Source organism: Lepisosteus platostomus, chromosome 6 (genome assembly GCF_059453375.1).
Source record: "Lepisosteus platostomus isolate fLepPlt1 chromosome 6, fLepPlt1.hap1, whole genome shotgun sequence".
NCBI classification, from domain to species: Eukaryota; Metazoa; Chordata; class Actinopteri; order Semionotiformes; family Lepisosteidae; genus Lepisosteus; species Lepisosteus platostomus.
This window is the reverse complement of record NC_142616.1, coordinates 19,750,008-19,772,600: the sequence shown is the minus strand read 5'-3', so window position 1 is coordinate 19,772,600 and position 22,593 is coordinate 19,750,008. Positions and strand designations below refer to the sequence as shown.

General features: G+C 37.7%; 1 protein-coding gene across 2 annotated transcripts in view; it reads left to right on the top strand.

The window, feature by feature from the left end:
* adamts14 (ADAM metallopeptidase with thrombospondin type 1 motif, 14) overlaps nt 1-22,593 on the top strand; it is a 66,454-nt gene that overhangs the window by 7,820 nt on the left and 36,041 nt on the right. The window contains exons 3-4 of one of the 2 annotated variants that reach the window (XM_088634636.1): nt 10,609-10,765; nt 18,650-18,846. In XM_088634636.1, the coding sequence (XP_088490762.1) occupies nt 10,609-10,765; nt 18,650-18,846 (354 nt within the window). The remainder of the gene's footprint in view (nt 1-10,608; nt 10,766-18,649; nt 18,847-22,593) is intronic. The other variant, XM_088634637.1, reaches the window with a different exon arrangement.

Here is a 22,593-nt window from a genome sequence, read left to right as displayed (position 1 = left end):
TTTCATGTTGGAAGACAAAAAATGTGATTACTGTAGATTATTTGCTTCCTGCTTCATTAAACAAATACGCATAAAGCTCAAACCAAGGTTATAAAAGTTAAAACCAATATGATAAATGCAAGTTTGCAAAGCAAGACGTTGAGACCATTACACTTTGATAATCTAACAATTGTTCACTGTTCATCAAGACAATGTTGCTGCTGGTCTATCTACGTTTGAATCATTATACAGTACCTTTTTGTATGATCTGCCTTGCAATTTCTGGTTGGTGAATGAAACTGATTCTGATTCCTCACACTCTCTCAAGGTCTGTCACTCCCTGTAATTGCTATTTTGAAGAACCCTGCATGTTCTCAACATTTGAGAATGATAAAACATGAAAAAGGCCTAGGCTTTGTTTTTCTTTTTAGAAATAGTGTTGGCAATTGCATTATTAAAAAAAAATAAATCTGTTTCTTTTTTGTTTTAACTGGAGTAATTTTGCTTTGGAAGATTACTGAGGGCAGTACAGTAAATTGTATATATTGTGGGGTGTTTATGAGAGAGAAAAATAAATTAAGAACATAGTGTTCTGGTTTCCAGCTGCAGGTAAAAGAAAACTGAAGGTTGTTTGGTATAAAGGGCAGTTCTCTGCTTTGTAGCTCTGACAGAAGGGTGTTATTTTGAAAAGGGTTGCTTTGGTGTCTGTATGATAGCACTACTGAATCTGTGTATTATTAGTTAGGTGGAGATTTCTATCATCTCTCAACAATGTCTTCTGCAATCATATTGGAGAGCCCTCAGCTGGAGAGATCTTTGATCCTCACTGATTTGACCTGTTCCCTGGAACAGTCGGCCAGATATTGTTCTGATGTAATCTGCCTTCACTTTAATGGGTGACCGGGCAGGACAACGTCATTGAACATGTTATAGCCAGCCAGTTTTCATTAGTTTACCTAGGATTCAGATGAAGAAGAGTGATTGATGTAGAATCACTGTCAACTGTCCTGGATCCCTGTCTAGTCCTAGAGCAGCAAGATAGCACCATATGGACCATGCTTTAGATAGCAACTGACTGCTACTCTTCCCAAACAAATCGCACAGGATTTTCTATCAATATCTGGATAGGCAGGAGAGGATGGTAAGCTACAGAGGGATACACAAATACAGTGTGAAAGAACAGTACAAATACAGTGTGATAGAAACATCAAATAAAAAGAATGAGAAAAAGAGAAATGAGGTGATGAAAAAAACAGAAATCACCACTACTTCAGTCATTGTTTCCAGTTTTGAAACGAATGATGTCATTTGAATCACGTTGTCATCAGTACTGAAGGGATTAGAAGTGATTATGACAGTGTTTAGTATTGTAGCTGAAGTCATGACAAATCACTCAAGATTATCTTTTGAAAAAACATTGATTTTATCAAAGCATAGAGCAGGAGTTCAAAGGTTTCTCTGTGACATATTAAACTTTACACATACATATGGCATGATGTTATTCTGGCAGGATATCAGCATATTCTGCTCAAATTTACACCATGGTGTTACAATATGTGTGTTATGGCTTATGAGCATCAACAAGTTTGCTCAAAATTCATTGTTTTCTTCAGAAAACAAAAAATACAGCCCAGTTTGGATGAGATGAAACACATTTGTCATGCATCAATCCTTAATTTACATTGACAACAGCTTCCTAATGATAACTGTACAGTGATGATAATGTGATCCATCAGATGTGATAGCCTCATTGTTAGGTGTTCCTTCTCATGAGCACAATCAGTTAATCTCTAAGTAGCTATAAAGCTAAAATGCCACATTTTGTAATACAATATTTTACATCTATTAGGATTACCAAGTGCCTTATGACAAAAACAACAAAATCTTCATTAGAATATCACATTCAAATCAATTTTTTTTATTACCACAGAACAACACTTAGTCAAAAGAGAAGAACAATGTAGAGTATCTAAGACTTAGACAGCAGTATTACAGCTTAGGTACGGTAGGTGTCAGGTCAAACCAGGGAAACAAAGTTGAATCCTTGCCTTAAAGGAATGTTTTCCATTGTTAAGTTAAAGGAACTGAATGCCTTTAGTCTTGAACACAAGAGAATGTGAGGGAACTTGATTCCGGTGCTCAGAATCGTCAAATGCATTCACATAGTCAACCCAATGGACTTCTTCTAGGTGAAGCGACACACAAACAAGAGACAGTGATAACTGAGAAGATGTGCATTGGAGACTAAACAAGAACACTTTTCAGCACAAAGGCTTGTGGGAGTCTAGAACATGCTATTCAGCCATGTTGAAGCTGTGTTGAAGCTGAGAAAGTGGATTCCTTCAATAATTTTTTAATCATTCACCTAATAATTTATGTCCTTATAATGTATACTTCAAAAGGTGGGTCAACACATTACTGTGTTGCTGGGCAGGAGACTTTTCTCTTGGTATAAGAACATTTATTACACAAATGCCAATATGCAAATTTATGCTGATGAACAAGTACTTTCACAGATTAATGACTTACAAATGGTCGTGTAAAAAAATCACAGATGTATGAAGCTTGGGTGTGTGTGCGCCTGCAGTATTAATCTTTTGGAGGCCCACCAGCTCCACATGCACCTCAGTGGTATATAGCTAGTACCACAGGTGGTTCCAATTCAACTGATTGACTTCACTTACATTGCCACAACCAGAACAAACACAAATCCTTATGTACAGTGGCAGGGCATCAAAACATGGGAGAAACTCTGGATACATTTACAATAACTCCTATAACATAATTCTCAGAAATCTCTTGGCTCAGGGTCTATCCTATGAGCTCTCTTTCTTAAAACATATTTTTGCTTCTCACACTTTGATCAGTGCATCATTTATTAGCATTTCCTAATTTTCAGTCACTTTTAACATATCCAGACAGGAGACAGAGGAGTCTTAGCATGATCTTTTGTGAACACTGAATGAGATTCTGAGAACTTACTTTGATTTTTTATTTAAACTCTATGAACAAAGAAAACATGCTCAGGTATTAATGTTTTTTTGCACAGTAAAGTCTACACAATAAACCTGAATAATTAAAACCCTCACTCAGCATTTTATTACACATTTCAATTGATAACAACATCTCTTTGATCATTGTTAAACATTGTGTCCTGAAAATAGATGAGGGTCCTATTGTTTATCTACACTCTTATTTGTTTCTCCTATACATGGATATGATGCCCACTGTTACTATCCTGGTTTTCTTGTGTGTGACTTCCTACTCTATTCTTGTTCCTAGTTAAGTTGTTGTCACCTGCCCCTGCTGACTGAAAGACACATCGGCAGGGAAGTAACAAGTGACTTTGATGTTTAATTAGACATCTGATTTATTTGTTTTTTTATTGCATCATTACCACCTTGCCTGTTGCACAAAGGATACGTGAGAAAGATATGTGGAGGGCGTACCTCTGCTGTCCCGTGGCTAAGTGTTTGTGGGAAGTTTTCCAAATTGAACAGTGTTGAGTTGATTGAGTGGGGAGCTTGAAATTTGATCCCTACTTAGCAGACCTCTGTGAGAGTTTCCCATTAAAACCCGTGTAGACTGTACATAAAATGCAATAATGAATAGTTCACAATTTTCTTACCATGGCTAACCCCAGAGAGAGCTTGATTGTGCAAACCTGGTGGTTTCAGGGACATGTTGTTTTATGTATTTCAAATGAATACTTTCTAATTATTTTTTATGGGCTCGTCAGCTGCAACATCTGTGTCGGAACAGCTGTGCGTCTGAGGAATCCAACAGTACACTTTGTTAACCCTTGAAGTAGTGCTCCTCACTTGCTTTTCAAATAGAATCGTGACTTTTAAAATATTTTCCCAACTTGATGCGTTTGGAAGCGGTTGGATATTAGTGTGCTGTGTACGTAGATGAAAAGGACAGAACACAATATCATGTGCCACTGTGCCCTCTCATTTGTAGCTCAAATGCATACTAGGCCCATTGTTACTACTGCTTAACTCCAAGACTCTAGTCATAGAGTTTATCATTTTAAAGTCATTATTTTAATGAAATGGTCTAATTAAACCATCATCATCTAGGGATGTTGCATTGGATGAAAGCTGTCATAAATGGCACAAGAATAAAATGCCTTTGAATACAAAAGAAAGGAAGATGTATTCTTTCCCTGAGCTACTTGGAGAATGTTCAACAGATGTTATTTTTCTTTCTCAGGTGATGAGTTGTGAGACAGCGCAGTCTTGAGAACTCTGAGGTGTATTGGTAGATACTGTACCTTTATGGACCAATAAATTGAATGTGTTCTACTCAAGAAGAAACAGGCACAGCCCAGCTCTATATTCGAATATTTGCTTTGTTCTTGAGTGTAGGAGTACTTCTGTTAGGAGGACAGGCACTAACTGTAGGAATCCTCATGTTAAATGTTTCTGTCATTTGAGCTCCTGTTTGACAGTGTTCTGACTTCAAAAGCTTAAAAAATGACAGACAAAAAACTTTAAGCAAATCTCTGTACCACATTTTCCCTTTATTCTATGTTCATATATTCAGATCAGTGCTGTTTTTTGGACAGCTTGTCATATGCATTGCTTTTATAGCTTCATACTGAAATACTGAAATCATTTATTGGCATCTCTGCTGAAGGGTTAAACCATTCCAATAGGATCGTGCAGCTTCAAATGTGACTATATTTTCAAGCAGACATGCAGAAACTAGGAATAGAGTATTTATAAAAGTTGAAGGTGTGTTTTAATATTTTTCGAATCTCATACTGTAAGTTATGATACATACCAGTTAATTTGAAATGGCACAACCTGGGTATAGTAATAATAATTGTTCTTGTTTTAAGATAACGTTACTGTATTGGACTAATGACCAGTCTGTTTGATAAGGATGCAATATATTTATGCAATATTTTTAACAAATAAGAACGCATAAACAGAAAATAAAAACAACATTTCACTGTTGGTTTATGAAGGCCAGCAATTTTTGTGAGATGTAGTCATTTCTAAAGCAGTTCTTCTTCAAAGATATGGGAACATGTAGTCTCCAGCTAGCTTGATCCGGAGTGAAATGTTTTTAGAATGGTGCATTGCAGAATGCATTTGGAAGAAGTTTAGAATTCTGTTTGTCTGCACTTAGAATACTTCCTGGCTATATAAACTTGATATAGTTCTGAAATCCGAAACAAGGCTTTCTATTTATATTTTACAGACGAAGGCAGGCTGATGGAAACACACTCTATAGGGGAAGCATCGGCCGTCTATTTCAAATTGAAGTTCAGTGGCTGGTTGACAGACATTCAAAAGGTCTTGTCTCTAATCTGCAACTTGATAAATGGGTCAGAATATCAGAGAAAAAAGTGGTGTTGCAGGATTGTGCAATGCTATTATTTTTAGGGAAAAATGCATGTGTTTTTATAATATGCAGCACTGATTGTGTTTTGAAATAAAACCGTTGGATGATAGTAATGTAATGTTATAGTAATAGTAAGATATTGTAATTCACACTCAGGATTGTATGACAGAGTTTAATCATGTGTTACAGAAGATTAATAGAAAGTAAAGGAAATTGATTTAGTTGTAAGTTTAAATGGAACATGGAAGTTTCAAACTAGAATGAGTTTGTCTGTTCTGTTTGATGCACTTACTGACTATAAGTAGATGTGTGGTGTGCAAATGTTAAACTTTGCTCTGTGGCAGGGAACAGAAATTAAATGTGTCTCACACTCCAGGATGGTGCACTCTTATCTTTGTTGAAAATATGTGTAGGCATATTAAAGCTTTTGGGCATTTTATTTGTGTTTGGTTGATTCATTTGCTGTTAGTGCCATATGTTTTGAATTGCATTTCATGCATTTCACAACATATGGAGTACACAGAGTTAGTCATCTTCACAAAAGTATTTTTATTTTGTTTAATTTTTTTTTGTCAGTCTTCTGATTTGTTGTATTATCCTGGCTTTGTACAGCACATTGAGATGTAAATACACCATGAAATGTGGGGTGGATTTTCCACTTTTTTACAGATGGTTTTAGAGTTGTCAAAGGGGTAGGCATTATGGTGCTTTTTTGTAGCAGAGCCTGAACCGGGTTTTGCCTGGTCAGACGTGTGTGCACAAGTTAATGTGTTCTTTAAATTGCAGGCTTCGTGCCATTTCTTTCAAACCAATATAGCTGGAGTCTGAAAGCAGACTAGCTGGAAAATGATACTGACGGGTTTGAAAATGATACCGACTGGATGGCAATGAATGAAGGATTATACATTTACAAAGTTGGTAGTGTTGGTGTGTGGAATTTGGTGTGTCTGTGTGCTTTACTTTTCGATATGTTTAAATTGTTTGTCAAGGGTCATTTGCCCAGACTCCAATGAAAAAAAAGCTGAAAAAGACCTATTACATCTGCTTCTTTTATTTTTACAAATGTTACAATTAGTACACATTTGTCTCTTACATAATGGATAAGCAGATTCATGACTAATTTACTATAAAAGACTATAAAGTCCTTGGCATGTCAAGACCTCCGATTGGTGGACACAATCAGCTGCTGATGTGTGGTGGGGTGGAGCTGGGAGCCGGGTCTTGTGTGGACAACACAGCACTCGTTTTTTGTTGGGCTGCTAACACGGCCCCGTAGGAGCTTTGTCCCTCTTGATATTGAAACGAAAGCCCTGATGCTTTCTTTTTCAGTTTGCATGTGAAATAGAAGAGAAGGAAGCATGTGTGCATAAGGCTATTTGGCTTGAGGTCACCTCATGGTTTTGTTTGTTCAAGACTAAAAAAGGTTCTGTTGCTTCAGCCTCTTAGGGTAGGGCATTACTTGAAGCCTTGGAATTTATCTAGCTGCTCTTCTCTGGACAGTTTACCAAGCAGCAATATCTTCCTGTAACATCTATGACTTAAATTGTATTCATTTTGTATCTCCCCAGATTGGGGATTTGGGCTAAAGGATAACTGGCTGTCCCAGTCTGTGATAAAAATAATTCTGTGAAAAATTCATTTGAAGTCAAGAAATTGTAGCAGGATTCTGTTGGTTACTTCTCTCGTCTCACAGATTTTTGATTCTTATAGCTGTGGTCAGACAGTCACAGTTCAGTTCTCACTATGTGAGGAAACATACAGAAATCTTACTCTAGCATTCTTCCTTATTGTTAGTATCCCATCTTGATTGTATCTTTATCCTAGTGTTTTAGCTGGAGAGAAAGTCAGTTTCCATCTGTCTACACATCTACAGGAACTAGGAACTTCTTTGTCTGCTTTGTTTTTTTAAGGATTACTATCGAAAGGAAGAAAACTCTTCAACCTCCTACAGATGACATGAGATCCCTTTGACTTGCCTAATTAAGTTGTAGAGCTTCATCTTAGCCATTTTTGGAAAAATCATCTAAACATTTTTGTGCTTAGTATTACTGTCAGATTACATATTATTAGCAAGCTGAAACTACTGTATGGGATCTTGATTTGGATGACTGATGAATCTGGGAGAACACTTACCTTATATTCAGGGTCTAAGCATAGTGTGTTCCCAAAGCAGGACATAGTTGAAGTATTTTTCACTTAACTCTTTCAATAAAATGTTCAGTGCTGTTGGTTTACTTCTGAAGAAAGGTGATATTGTACTCTGTTATTTAATGTATTTTGAGAGCAGATATGATAAACAGTTTTTATTGTGTGAAAATTCGTATTTTTGAACCTTAAGTATATATCTGAATATACTGTTTGGAAAGGTGAGAAATATAGTACGAAATTTTATAAATGTGTTTTCATACATGCTGCACAATGAATGTTCTGCTTCAAAAATAATATAAATATCATAGAGCACTGAAGCCTATATTTATATAAAACCTAGTGGTGCAATATATAATTCAGTAGTAGTGTATTATACAGTAGATTATAGAAATTTACTGTTTCTTGCTGAATTTATGCAACAACTGCTATCCAAATTTTTAAAATTGTTTTATAATTAATGTTTTTATTCTGACAGAATAAGTCTGAATATATTAAGAAAATTATGATAAATGCAAACATTTGTAAGCTATCACTTATATTTAACTGCACAAAGACTGACTGACAGTCCTTGCACAGTTGTAAACCAAGTATAATTAGGCCTGGATCAACTAAAATTAAATTCCGAGACTGCCAAAATGTTTGTGGAGATATATATATTTGCATGCTTAAATGATAGCTTGCAGTGTACTGAAAAAGTCTGTGGTATTGCTGTCTTTAAATTGCTGTAGGACGTTTAACTGTTTATCCGGAACCTGAGTCTGTACATGGGGAGAATGAAATCCAGCAGAGCTTTCTCTTTCTTTTGAGTAGAATGAGAAAGTTTGTCCCAGCTTCCCCTTTGCTGGTAGAGGCAAGATGGAGCAGTGACACAGAATTTCGACTCTCCATGCGTACCACTGATTGTCTCAGCGCTGACCGCTTGCAAGGCTGATCTCAGTAATTATATCTATCCACCAGCAGCCAAAGTTTGGGCAGGTCAAACATTTCAGGTCACAGAGGCTGAAATGAAGATTAACAGAGCATTTTTGACATTTATGTTTTTTTTTGTGGGTGGATGATGGAATCACTGAACTTCACCGGAGAACAATAACATACACTTCAGAAAGCTGATGCTTCTGATACACATGCCTATAGAGAGAGACAGGGAGACAGGGAGAGACTGATAGAAACATCAAGGAACGATTGGGCAATGCCAGGCCATAACATCTGGCATCTTTGGCAGTGATGCTGCCCCTATAGAGGGTTATTTCTATGTATGCCTGATTTGCTTAATTTTATGTACATTTTGTTGCACTGCGGTGATTTGTTGATTGGTTCTTTATTGGTTTCCTATCTAGTTTGTTTATTTTTTAGATGATAAGAGTAAAAAAAAAAGCTCCTTGTTTAAGCAGCAAGCACAGGGTTCATCTGCTGTATATAAATGGCGTGAAAACAAAACAGTCTAGGAGCAGTCAAGGTACACCTGCCTGTCGGTGGAGGATTCAGCAGTCTCGCTGTCTGAAACAGTGACAGCTCCAGACGGCTCTCTGTGCTCATTAAATCAAACAAGGAAGGAGGTTCAAGACATTGTTTCCAGCACATTTCAAGTCCTTTATGATGGTGGAGCTGAGAATCCAGAGACTGTGAACAACATTGTAATGAGCCAGTGGCTTCACTTCGAGTATCTTCTCTCTCTTTTCTTTCCTCTTTATGTTTATTATATACAGATATATGTATCGTCCAAAGAACTTAAATACAACTATAAGAATAGTTATGTAAGAGCATGCATTTACAATGAATAATGAGTATGCATATTAGCTTCTGCCATACTTCAGCATTTGGAAGACAGAACTATTATGACTTCTAAGACTAAGAGTAACCTTTATATGTATATATGTATTATATAAAAAGAACAAGTTAATCCCCTGCTGAAAAGCAGAAAGATATTCTCTTTTCTGTCCTCCTTACTTCACCCCTTGGTCTCAAGCTCCTGCCCTGCCTCATTTTCCCACCCACCCGCACGAAGAAGCTCCACAGCCCAAACGTTGTGTTTTCTCATCTTTCTTTTTACTTTCCCATTGGGAATTAACCTCTGCTTGCTCTTTTGCAGCACACGCAGTGACGTGTCTTTCCATACTACCTAGATATACCTGTTATATATAATATACAACATAAAGTACTAATGTGGAATAAAACACTGTATTTAATACTAAGGTGGAATTATAAGTTTTAAGATGGTTCTGTCTCCCTGTTGTTGTGCCATGGCAAAAACTCATTAATATTCATACTCATAATCCATATCCAATCCAATCCAGTGACTGTATACACACACATTATTCTTCCAATGAGTTGTTACTTTTTTCCCAGTAGGTTATTATTTTAGACAAGCTCATCTTTCTAACCCCAACAACACACAGCAGTGGCTGGAGTCACTACCATACTAATTTGCTTGTTAAACACTTTGGACACCCTAGGACACCTCACAGTGATGCATGTTTACTCCTACATGCCTAGATCCTATTGGTCCTAGCAGTTTGGTGCAGCATCCCTCAGAGATTCTCCATCAGGGTCTGGCTTTAAGATCCATTTCTGGGCATGCAAGAAGTTGGCTTGCATTAAAAGAGCTGTGTACATGCATATTAACTGGTACTGTAGCAATATGGTAGTGATATATAGTCCTTGATTCCTGGACACCAATTATTTTAACTTTAAAACAAGAAATTTCTCTTTTTGTGAGCACATATTGATTGTCTTTACTGGTTCCCGAAATTCCTATAGAGTTTGCCACTTGGTGCCATTACATTTAAATAATTGGGGATCCAGGGACAGGACACCCAGTTCTTCTAATCAAAGTGGACAGACTGTTGTTTTGGAGAAACAAGCTTTGCCAAAGGAATTTTCAAAAACATCTCTACTGTTGAAAGCTGTGTTAGCATGAAAGCTTAGGTCATCGTCTGTGTGAGGTTTTTTCTTTTTTCCCTTCAGTTCTCAGCCTAGTTGTCAATTTTTACGCCTTCAGAAACCATGATGTGTGCAGTCTGACACACAGAGCTGCCAGAACAGTGCTGTAGGGAGCCATCCGGCTGGCTTGATACAGTAGGCCTTTGAGTTAGATGACAGTACTAACATGGGAAACTCTTTTTCCAGGCAGGCCTGATTCGCACTGATAATGGAGAGTTTTTCATTGAGCCCTTAGAGAAGGGGCAGCAGGAAGTGGAAGAGAAGGGGCGAGTTCACGTGGTGTACCGCAGGTCTGCCAGCAGAAGGGAATCCGGCAGCACAAGGGAGGACCTCCACAATGAAGGTAGGCCTGAAATATGGAATCATGAGACCAGCAGACAATGGCTGAATTCATTTCGTGCTTGCAGACTGGGAGGACAGCTATGCAGGAAAATACAGTGTTAAAGTTATTATACTTATTTGGTGTTGAAAGTCTATTGTGGTAAGTAAATAAAGTCATAGCACACTAACATGTCCTTCAAAAACATTTTCACAGACTTGGAATTCAGACAAGCTTACTGAAGCCTCTTATTTAAAAGTCTAAATAACAACAGAAGGGTCCGCACTTTATTAACAAAACTTTGTGGATATTTTATTTTTCAGCAATAATTTTGTTCTGCTTTTCTGCCAGTCATTGAAGAAATTCCATATGCAAACTCCATAAATGCACAACGTGCCTGAGAACTGTCACAATAGGAACTTGTATTTCAATTTAGCAGGCTCGCCCCAGTGCCAGTGGAGGTTTTGCAGACTGAAGGATATATGACTTTTCTCTCAGGAGCCGTTCCAGTCAGTGTACATAGGCAGGCCCCCTCCCCTTCACTGCCTCCACCATAACAACAGTATTACAGCTGCTGCAGTGCTCGGTCACCAGCTGGTAAAAATGAGGAATGCAAGGCGCCTGTGGATGTGCAGGGAAGTCTACAGCAAAAGAGGCCCGGGTGCACTGTAAATTCAATAGAGATTTTTTACTGAAAACAATACCCATAACATCTGGTACCAAGCAGTTTATTTCAGCATTTCTTGTCGCTAGAAGAAGCTGCTGTGAGTTTTGGTAGATTTCAATTAAACTACCAGTTTTAATAATGTTCCTTAACACTATTTAAGAGTTACTGTATTTAAATTCACACATTAATTGCTGTATATTTAAAGTCATTTTTGTGTTATGTACTGCAAAAATAGAAAATTAATTACTTAAAAGTATTTTTTGAATGCATCTGCTATTTAGTCAAGTAAGTTTTTTACTTGATTAAATTTCCACCAATGAAATGCTAGGCTTTTATAATTTAGGACATTAATCTACACCAGATAGATGGGACACAAAATAAGTGATAAATAATTTAAAAAGGATTTATAGTACATCGCTGCATATTCTACCTGTGTGTAATATTGAGTTGGATTATACTTTATCGGTGTACCAACAAAGGGCTTAAAGAAGCCAGGATTATAATTTTATTGGATGACTTACTACCAGTACTGTATGGTGAAACTGTACTTTACTGCATGTTTTGCATCTGCTGTTTTCTGTCACTGTACCAGTCTTAAATGTGGAAATCTTCAGATACAGTGACCACATTAGAGCACAGTACATCTTGGGTTTGTGACCTAAACTGCAATTGCAAATCTTTGATGTATGATAACTCCAGAAAATGGACAATTAACGACTTCTCCCACAGCGTCAGCTCATGAGACACAAACCACATCCTTTTGCACAGCATTGAATTTGTGGTCGTTATTAAGGGAGCGTTTCTACAAATGATGCTGGTGCTACGTGAAGGAAAGTGTCCGTGTTAATAGGGCAGAAGATCATAGTGCGTATCCTGCTGTTCGGTAGTGACTCGAATGACACAGAGACCGCCTTTTGTGAAAATAATTCACATTTCTATATTTAGGTAGCAGTAAATCAATCACTATTAACCACTGTTCATCCGTCATTACTTATCAATGTCAGTTAATATGTACTTTTTCACGCTACACAAGGGCAGTGCCATTGGGGTTTTCGAAGGATGTGCAAACATGTAAATACAGTACCTGCTCAGAGTCTTTTCCGTTGCTATCCCTGTGCATGACCTTCGACTTATATAGGGGATACTGGGTCCTGATGCTTCTATTTGCTTTACATACGTTGTACTACGTATCTATTAGCCTTGAAGCCTGGTAAAAGATAGTGGCTCAATGAGAGTCCTGTTAGGGCACCAAGGAAGAAGCTGGATGGGTAAATGCCAGTTAAGGGGATTCAGGCTGGAATCTTTTTTAATTTATCATGTTTAAATATGATAAAAGGCCAGCAGCCATATCACCCTGCAACTCACAACTGGCAACCCACTGAAGCTAAGCAGGTGTGAGCCTGGTCAGTACCTGGATGGGAGACCTCCTGGGAAAAACTAAGGTTGCTGCTGCAAGAGGTGTTAGTGGGGCCATATGATAATATGATATATGATATATGATATATAATATGATAATCTGGTCTTATTTGCCAAACTCTCTTTTATAATAATAATAATAATAATAATTGCTTACACTTATATAGCGCTTTTCTGGACACTCCACTCAAAGCGCTTTACAGGTAATGGGGTCTCCCCTCCACCACCACCAATGTGCAGCATCCACCTGGATGATGCGACGGCAGCCATAGTGCGCCAGAACGCTCACCACACATCAGCTATTAGTGGGGAGGAGAGCAGAGAGTAATGAAGCCAATTCATAGATGGGGATTATTAGGAGGCCATGATTGGTTAAGGCCAATGGGAAATTTGGCCAGGACGCCGGGGTTACACCCCTACTCTTTTCGAGAAACGCCCTGGGATTTTTAATGACCACAGAGAGTCAGGACCTCGGTTTTACGTCTCATCCGAAGGACGGCACCTGTTTACAGTATAGTGTCCCCATCACTATACTGGGGCATTAGGACCCACGTGGACCACAGGGTGAGCGCCCCCTGCTGGCCCCACTAACACCTCTTGCAGCAGCAACCTTAGTTTTTCCCAGGAGGTCTCCCATCCAGGTACTGACCAGGCTCACACCTGCTTAGCTTCAGTGGGTTGCCAGTTGTGAGTTGCAGGGTGATATGGCTGCTGGCCTTTTGATTTTCTGACCTTTTTATTTCAGCTGCCTGGCTTTCGATTTTGTGTCGTTTCTGTTGTTTGCATTATTGTCTGAATGCGCTTACGCTTTTGGTACTAAGTAGAGTAATGAAGCATTTGAACTACTTATCACTTAACAATCAGCTTCTTTCTCTGCTGGCATCAGCCAGACTCTCAATCCGCTGCCTGACATTCTCTCCTCTCATGGCTAGAATTTTAAAGAGGCACTACCACAAAACCCCAGTGCCTTGCTGAAGTTTTACATCCGAGCAGCTCTTATAAAATCCAGCCCTCTGTGGGAGAAACGTGGTGGAGTTTTCCTCTTCTTTCAGTGGTTGGTTAGCAAGGGGCAGTTTGTTTAGATTTGGTGGAAAGTATTTCGGGTTTTATTTTTCTGGGTGAAAGCATGCTGTGGTCTTACACGAATACAGTTTTTTTTCTGTTTGATAGCCACTTTGGAAAGTGGTAGTGTGCGAATATTTACTGTGGACAAAGAATGCTGTACAGTTCACTGCCTTGGCAGATCTCTCTAGCTCTGTGGTACTTAGGGATACCGAAACTGAAAATTTCTTAGGAAACAAACAATTAAACAAAAAGTAGATAAAAAAAGTATCAGAATTTTGTTATATTTGTATTTTGGATCATCCAGTACAATATTCTTTTTCTTTTAAAATATTTTCCTGTTCATGAACAAAAGATTAAAAAAATCAGGTTCCTTGCTGTTATTTTGAAACTTGTCTCTGTCAATAGTTTGAATAGTCAATGGCTTCTCTTTAGTAATTCTTTTAGTACTTTTAGGGCTTTTTAAGCAGTACTGCAGTAATACATACTGTATATGTCAAAAGAAGATCAGTTTGTCTCACTATTTTTTAAACTTTCTATTAATATGTGTATATATTATATGCTCTAGTGTCCCCTTCGACCTTGGATTGAATAAAGTGGTTAGAAAATGGAGGTGTACTTATTATAATAAAATATAATAAAAATAAATTCCACATTTTTTGAAAATCTGAAGACTTAAAATGCATTAAGTAACTATAAAATGCTTTGACATTACATTTTAATTTAACGCATTTAAGCGTTGGTTAAAAATGTGTGTCTCATACTTCATTTTAATTAATAAAAAAGTCCATTATTGTAAATCTTATATTTATCTTATGAGAACTAGAAGGCGGTCTCACATATGTTTTACTGATGATACTGTTAGAAAGCCAAAGCTTCTATTACAGTCCTTGAATGTGCAAATGAACTTGTGGAAAATCCGTGTCATGTCTATTGAGCAGTTATATACTGTATACTGTACATTGGCCTTCTGATTTTAAATATACAGTTTAAAATGTTATGATTTGTAAGAAAGCTTAGACTATGGACATTAGCAAGCTGCTCTAATTGTCTGATATGAAAATTTCACCTAAAGCAGGTTAAATTACAGATGGGTGAATCATTGATATTTTCTTTCACTTACCTAATGTGGTGCACTACCTGTGTAAGCTGACACAGTGCTGTATACTTATTATACTGGCATTAATTGATTCTACATTTATTTGTAACATTTAGAAACTTTCAGTATTTAAAAGGAGACAGTTTTCTTGTATGATTGTATAAAACCATTTCTCATTTTCCATTTGTGTTCTAAAATTGTCATTATTACCTCAAGCAAAGCATGAAAGATCCGTTGGTGTCACACAAAATAGAATATATTTTTTGAATAAAGCTTTTGCTTTTCATGGACACTATGATTCAGCAGGTCTACCAAATATGTATGCTAATATGTTTTAGTGTGCGTGTTTTTCATGAAAAGCATGCTATTTTGTCTTGTTCCCAAACTGTTTCTCTTCAGTCCAGAAATGATGCTGCAGTGCAGTGGGCTGGAAAACGTAGATTCAGTTTCACTCTCATCGGCAGGGGGCCCAATGTCATTTCATGTAGCTTTATAACATGTAAAAAAAGTTGCGGGATACAACATTTTTTCCTACTGTGAAATAACTCCAAGAAGCTGTTTGCAACAAAAATATATGAGAGCTTAACCATATGTTTACTCTTACAGTGGTACACATTTGAATTTTACAGTTCCAGACATCTGAAACCAAAGTTTTTCAACATTAGGCAGACAAGAATATTTACATACCATATACTGTACCATTTATGATGAACACAGGCATTTATCAAATCTGCATTGATTTGCATCAGTTTTTATACTTGTATTCTTGTGGAGAATGTACTGGACTGTCTGCAGTGTGTAGAAATACATTTGCTTATGAATCGCACATTCATATTATTTTCATGTAACCCTGAGTTGGGTGCAGTAATCTGCAGCTGGTATTATCCTAACTTTTAAACTAACTTTTAACAAATGAAGTTTTTGTGCCTGCTGGAGGATACTGTGAGAGTGAAGTCTTTAAATGTCATAAGTCTGCTGTAGCAGATTTATGGATAACATGCATAGCACAGTCAGTGAAAGACAGGAAATCTTTCTGACTTCCTTGATGTAGGGAAAGAATTGCAATATTGTCTTCCAGAACTATTCATATGGGTTTCTGATCCTCCAGTGACATGGTCTGACATGTTTTTTTTGTTGAATCTGAGAAAAGATTGTTTATTGATTTCCATCAGCCTATTCCACAAGCACAGGGCATGCACGCATACACAGGTACATTCAACCTAGCCAGCATGACTGCAGATGATAGTGAGGAAACCATAGTAGGTGGAGGACTAAATGTAAACATGCAGAGAACATGCAGAACCCACACGGAAGGAATCAAACTTTAGAAGATACTGATATTAAAATCTTTATTAAAGTCCATTATTTAACATATACTGATGGAAAAAAGAAATGCAACACCTCCTCCTCCACACTCTGGCCCTCCCGTCTGCGTGGAACAGGCTAAAGAGTGACTGATCCGTGAAGAGGACCTGATGCCACTGCTGAAGAGTCCATCGCAGCTTCTGTCTGGCCCAAGCCAGTCAGGTGTGACGTCTAGGAGGTGGGACCAGAGGGCCTCTGACAGGTCGCCTTGCTCTAAGGCCGGCAGCATAGAGCCTCCCTGTCCTGTCACTGATGTGGGCATTGTGTCTGCCGGCAGTTTCAGCAGCTGTACGAGTGGCAGATCTGAAACGATCTGTCAGATGGACCAGTCTGATGTGTCGGTCCTGCTCTGGTGTGGTCACTCTAGGGCGACCAGATATTGGATGGTCATCTGACCTCCCGGTCTGCTGATATCTTCTCTGCAGTCGGGACACAGCTGAGAGGCTTACTTCATGGTGGCTGGCAACGCTGGCACATGACATGCCTGCCTGCAGCATGCCAGTGGCCCTCTCCCTTGCTTCTGGTGACATTCGAGGCATTATGGAATGCACAGAAAACTGACTAAGTGTGGCCTTTCTTTTGCAGTGACCTAAGCTGTGAATTAAGGTCCTTTTAAAGGCATTGTTACACTTGGACCTCACTGGGCAAAAGTGCACCTAACGAGCTTTCGTGTGATTGGCAAGTTGCAGTACCTCACTGCACAAGCTGGTTTGCTAGTCTGAGGGCTTAAAACAAATTGACACCTTTTTGTGAAAGTACACAAGCTATAACTATTCTCATTTCATATTCCAATGTTGCGTTTCTTTTTTCCATCAGTATACATACTGTATAGTCTAAAATAAAAATGTGTGACACCTAATTAGTTGGTGTTAAAAAGTGAATGTTAAGAACAGGATCAATTGCAGAAACATGATCGTATTTTGTATTGTACCTCTGTGTTTTCAACATTTTTTTAAATTAAATTAAATGAAAATTTAATTAAAATTTAAATTGTGTAAATGAATGTTGATTTCTGTATTTAATTGCTAGCTATGCTGTATTTTATTAGTCACATTTAGTTTAAAGACACATGAAGCACAGTCAGTGAATTGTGAATAAAATATGAAGAAATTATTTCTGGAATGTAACAATACTGCCAAATGAAACTTCATCTCAAATCAAACATCTAAAATATGGTATGTAAAATTTATTTTGTAAAAGTCTCTGTCATCTGCTCAATCTGGAACTTTAATTCTAAAATTAATTTTCCACATTTTCTGGGATTGTATCTTGGATTTTATACCAACTGAAATGCATTGCACTACCTCATTTGTGTTGTGTATAGAGTATGGCATGGTGTCTTGTTTCTTGGCCCTAAGAGGATGAATTATTCAAGGAAGCAGATTGTGCCAAATGGTGTCAGACACAGAGTAAGCTCTTTCTTTGTTTTAATGCCAGATAGCATCTGTACTTCAGTAAAAACAAATGTAGCTTCTAACAGATAGGATGCTATAATTTAAAAACTCAGAAAAGACAGATTGGAATCAGCTGCGTAGGGCTATGTGCTGCTAATGTGTAACCTGGTTCTTCTGAAAAAATTAAGGAAGTACTACTTTGAAGAAAACAAAAGGTAGAAATCAAGAAAATTTTAGAGATAAAATAGCAGCAGCAATAGTACGTTCTCCTTCATGTCTTAGTTTATTTTATTTGATTTTTACTACCACATGCACTGAGATTCTTTGAAAGTTTGTGTTTCAGATGTTATGTACAGTATGTCACTTCATTAATTGTTATTTTTTGATTATTCACAAAGCTGTGTAGACAGATGAATAATGATGATAGTAATGCAGTAATATATGATTATGGTAAAATGTTGTGTCTTCCTCTGCTGCCGTTTTGTTTTTAATTTACATGTATACTTTGTGGGTAACATTTCAATGGAGAATTCTCAAAACACACTTATTTTTTCAATTCAGTGTTAAACAGTCTTGTGTCTGACAATGGCTTAAAATCACTTCTTAGCACACATACTATATGCTCTTAAATGAACTACATGGTTTTAAAATTATGTCCTGCTGCTTCAGTGTTATGTTTCAGTGCTAGATTTTGAATAATGATGATGAAAATGAAGATTTAGTAACATAGCAAGTCTGTTTTGTGCTTTGTCTACAATCTTTTTCAGTGCTAAATTTTAATAATAATAATAATAATAATAATAATAATAATAATAATAATAATAATAATAATGATGATTATGGTGATGATGATGCTTCAGTAACTTAACAAATGTAACTGGTACTTCTCCGGCATTCTTTTTCAGTGCCGGATTTTGGAATCAGCGAACTTCCCAATACACTGGAGCTCATGGAGCGCAGACTGGGGGAGTCGCATCGGAAACGGAGACATGCCAAAAAGGAAGACTACAACATCGAGGTGCTGCTTGCGGTCGACGATTCGGTAGTGCGATTCCATGGAAAGGAACATGTCCAAAACTATGTTCTCACGCTCATGAACATAGTAAGTTCATCATTTTTCATCTGAGACACCTATTGACTCCTATTCGTATGTTACAATTGTGTTTACAAATAAGCTCCCTTTCAATATATGTCTGTGGTAATTCCTTATTAATTTAGTGTTACACAATAACTAATGATTGATCCCCAAACTCCCACTGACTCCTCAGGTAACCATATTGCTTACTATAATTCACGAGGAATGACAGCAGCTGAAGATTGTGTAGCGGTAGAATCGTTTATTGGATTTAGTGAAAACTTGGGTTTAACCCACGTGGCCAATCTCTGGGCCATAGGACGGGGAGGCTGGGACCCCAAATGCGTGGGGCAAAGACGACCAAGGTGTAGCTGTAAAAATGGAGAGGGTTGAAAGAGGGATAAAAAAACGAGTGAGGAAGAGGAAAGGGGAAGTGTGGTATATATGGGAACTGAGGCGATTACGTCAGGATTAGTTGCGACTTACATCCGCTGAGCTTAGTTATTTCGGCTGCCTTCATGCCACCCCAACTTTCATTAGAACTCCATTAAGCAAACCAAAAACTACCAGATTCTCTGTCACTAAAGTTCTGTTTGTGCTCAGGGTCCTCGTCTCAGCATTTAAGGTGCACCCGATGCATAATGTCAAAAAGCAGTTCTTTTCAGACAGACTGCATCTGTCTCATAAAATGAGGTTCTGGACCTCAAGACATATTAGGTGGTAGATCAGATCCAGATTTAGTCACACCCTGAAGAAATAGAAGGAAATAATTTCAGATAGCAGAAAGATTCATAGATTAAACAATGTGTCTTGCTTAAATAATCTGAAAGTATTATTTTGCGATTATAATAGCATTGCACAGAGCAAAGTTCTATTTGTCAGAAATAATCAGTTGAATTACACAAAGGTCACGTTAATTCACACTTTTTCAGCATTCCTTTAAATAAAGACCAACACATACAAACCTGCAATAACATTCTGGAACTAAACAGAAGGCATTGAGTCGTAGCATGTCTCATTATAGTTAAGGTTGAAGAGCTCTCTGAAGACTGGCGGCAAATGGTTATTGACCTCCACCTGTTGGGGGATGGCTATAAAAAAATAAAAAAAATTGGAATCTTGACACTTTCCACTGTTCGCTGTCCATTATTAAGACATTTAAGCTTACTGCTATAGTGGCCACCCTGGCAGGAAGAGGGCGCAAGTGTATTGATATCACAGGGCTATGAAAAAAGTGGTTTAGGAGGCAAAAGCCAAATGCAGAAACTGAAGATCTCCGATACATAATGGCATCATCTGGACAAATAATTTTGAAAACCACTATTTATCGTTACATTTGTGAATGTGGCTATTATGGCCTGGTTGCAAGGAAGAAACCCCTTAAGAAGGTTAACCGCAAAAAGATGCAACTACTACTCAGTGACAATTGGAGCCATATTTTGTGGCCAGATTAATTGAAAATTGATGTTTTTTTACCTACATATCAGATTTTTGACACTCATTGCCTTTAAAAAATGTAACGCACAGTGAAAGAACACTCATGCCTACTGTGAAATATGACAGGAGGTCTAGTATGATTTGAAGTTGTTTTGAAGCATCCTGGAACCCTTGTTGAAATAAGTGGGAATAATGAACTCCAACAAGCATCAGGACGTTCTGTCCAAGCACCTTTTTTTCTGCCAAGACGCTCAAGCATGGATGAAAATCTACATTCCAGCAGTTCTACAATCATCCAAATCAACAAAGAAATGGTTACCCTCACACAAAATACATGTTCTCAAATAACCTTCTGAAGCTGAATCCACTTGAACATTTATGGCTTGAACTCAAGAGGTTTTGAAATGGAAATGAATTGGTCTGAACGATGTTTCTAAGAGCAGTTCTGCCTGGAGGAATGATCACAATTACCCTTTCAGATGATGCCTTACAAGAGGCATCTTGTCAGTGTAAGCCCTGACAGAGGAGGATTTACTAAATAAACCTACAGAGGTAAATAAATGTAATCCTCTGGTTATTTGGGCTCAGATTAACTATTTATATGACTTTCGTCTGTGTAATGCTGTTAAGATTACAGTATAACATTTTTAGAATTCTTTTAATCGGTAAATCTTTCTGCTATATGATGAGTTTTATTCACAATTTATTAGGATATGAATAAATCTAGAGGGCACATCTGTGTGGTATTCAGACAACTAGGAGTTATAAAGTACCTCAAGGGTGTACGTAAAGTCTTTTAGTGTCAGTTGTTGTTCTGTCTCAAGAGCTTTTCCCATGGTATTCACAACAGCTTGGGTTTTGATTTCCTTGTAAAGGCTGTGATGATTTTTAGATGAGGTTCACTGTGCTGCGTACAAACCAAATAAAAAAGACAGATATACAGTATAACCATGAAAATATCAGGTACATAACATGCAACCTCTAAAATCCACAGAAAATAAGTGGGTTGATCAATGTCTTGTGGTACAAAGCATCTGTTGTTGTTGCTAGAAATGTACTAGTGACAAACTGACTCCTTGAAATGGCTGCTAAAAAATGTTGTGTAGGTCTTATCAACCAAGCTTGGACATAACTAAAGAAAATGGCTGGTGAGCTGGGTGGCAATGTAGTGCAGTGGTTAGCATGGCTGTCTTGTAGTACTGGGGCTCTGGGTTCAATTCCTGGGGTGCTGTCTGCATAGAGGTATGTTCTCCTGGTGAATACATGGATTTTCATGGGGTGAAAGTTGGAAATGTTGCCATAGTGTGTTTGTCTGTGTACTCTGCAATGGAATGTCAGTCCTGTCCAGGGTGTAGCTTGCCTTGTGCCTGTTGCTTGGTGGAATAGGCTCCAGCTTCCCCATGACCCTGTAGTGGAAAGGGCATAAGGCAATGGATGGACGGTGCTGAGTAATGATGCTGGTAACAGATAGTTTGCAGTTAATGGATATGAGCAAAACAGTACATCTACTGTAGTATTGGAATACATTCCAGTTTTCAGAACTGTAAAGGTGAAAAGTATTTATTCTCAGTGACTGATGTTGCTGTCTTTGTCTCAGCATTAAGATTCAGTTCTGAATGTTCAGCTCTTTATGTTTAACTCAGCATGATTTTAAAAGGGTAAATTATAATCCTCATGGGATTACCTGTTGTCTGATTTATGCTTGAAAAGGGAATATATTAAAAAAGACAGTAGACAATAGTCTTAAGAATTATCTGTGCAATATGGCTGCAAGAAAAAAGAAGTTACTTTGTGTGTTTGGCACATAGGGTTAATATTGCGCTTGCAAATGTGCGGAATTCTGGGAAGACCAGCTGAGGGAATGACCCTGACTAGCCAGTGTGATTGCATCTGTTGTATGAAAAAAAAATAAATCTGTGAGTCTATGCCAGCAGTAGAAAAAATACTGCCAACTGTTGTTAATCATAAATCATCTCACAGACCACACACCAGACACTAATCCCAATAGCTAAAGACATTCTGGGGCTTGGCGTGTAATAAAGAAAGGGCTTATTTTTATGAGGAAAAGCCAGAACAGAAAGACATACAAAATAATTCATGATCAGATGTCTATAGACATCATCAAACTGCATCCTTCTCTATCTTCTTTATAACACATTAGCTCATGATGGCTAGTAGGATAGGTGCCAATGCAATTGATTGTGATTTTCTAAGGCTTGATTACTGCCTTTTCTTTCAGCATGTTTTAAAGAATGTTAAAGAATAGCAACCACTTTTGATTCTACAACTTTCTCAAACCATGCTGCTATATGTGTTACTGCTGCAGGTCTCTTTGAG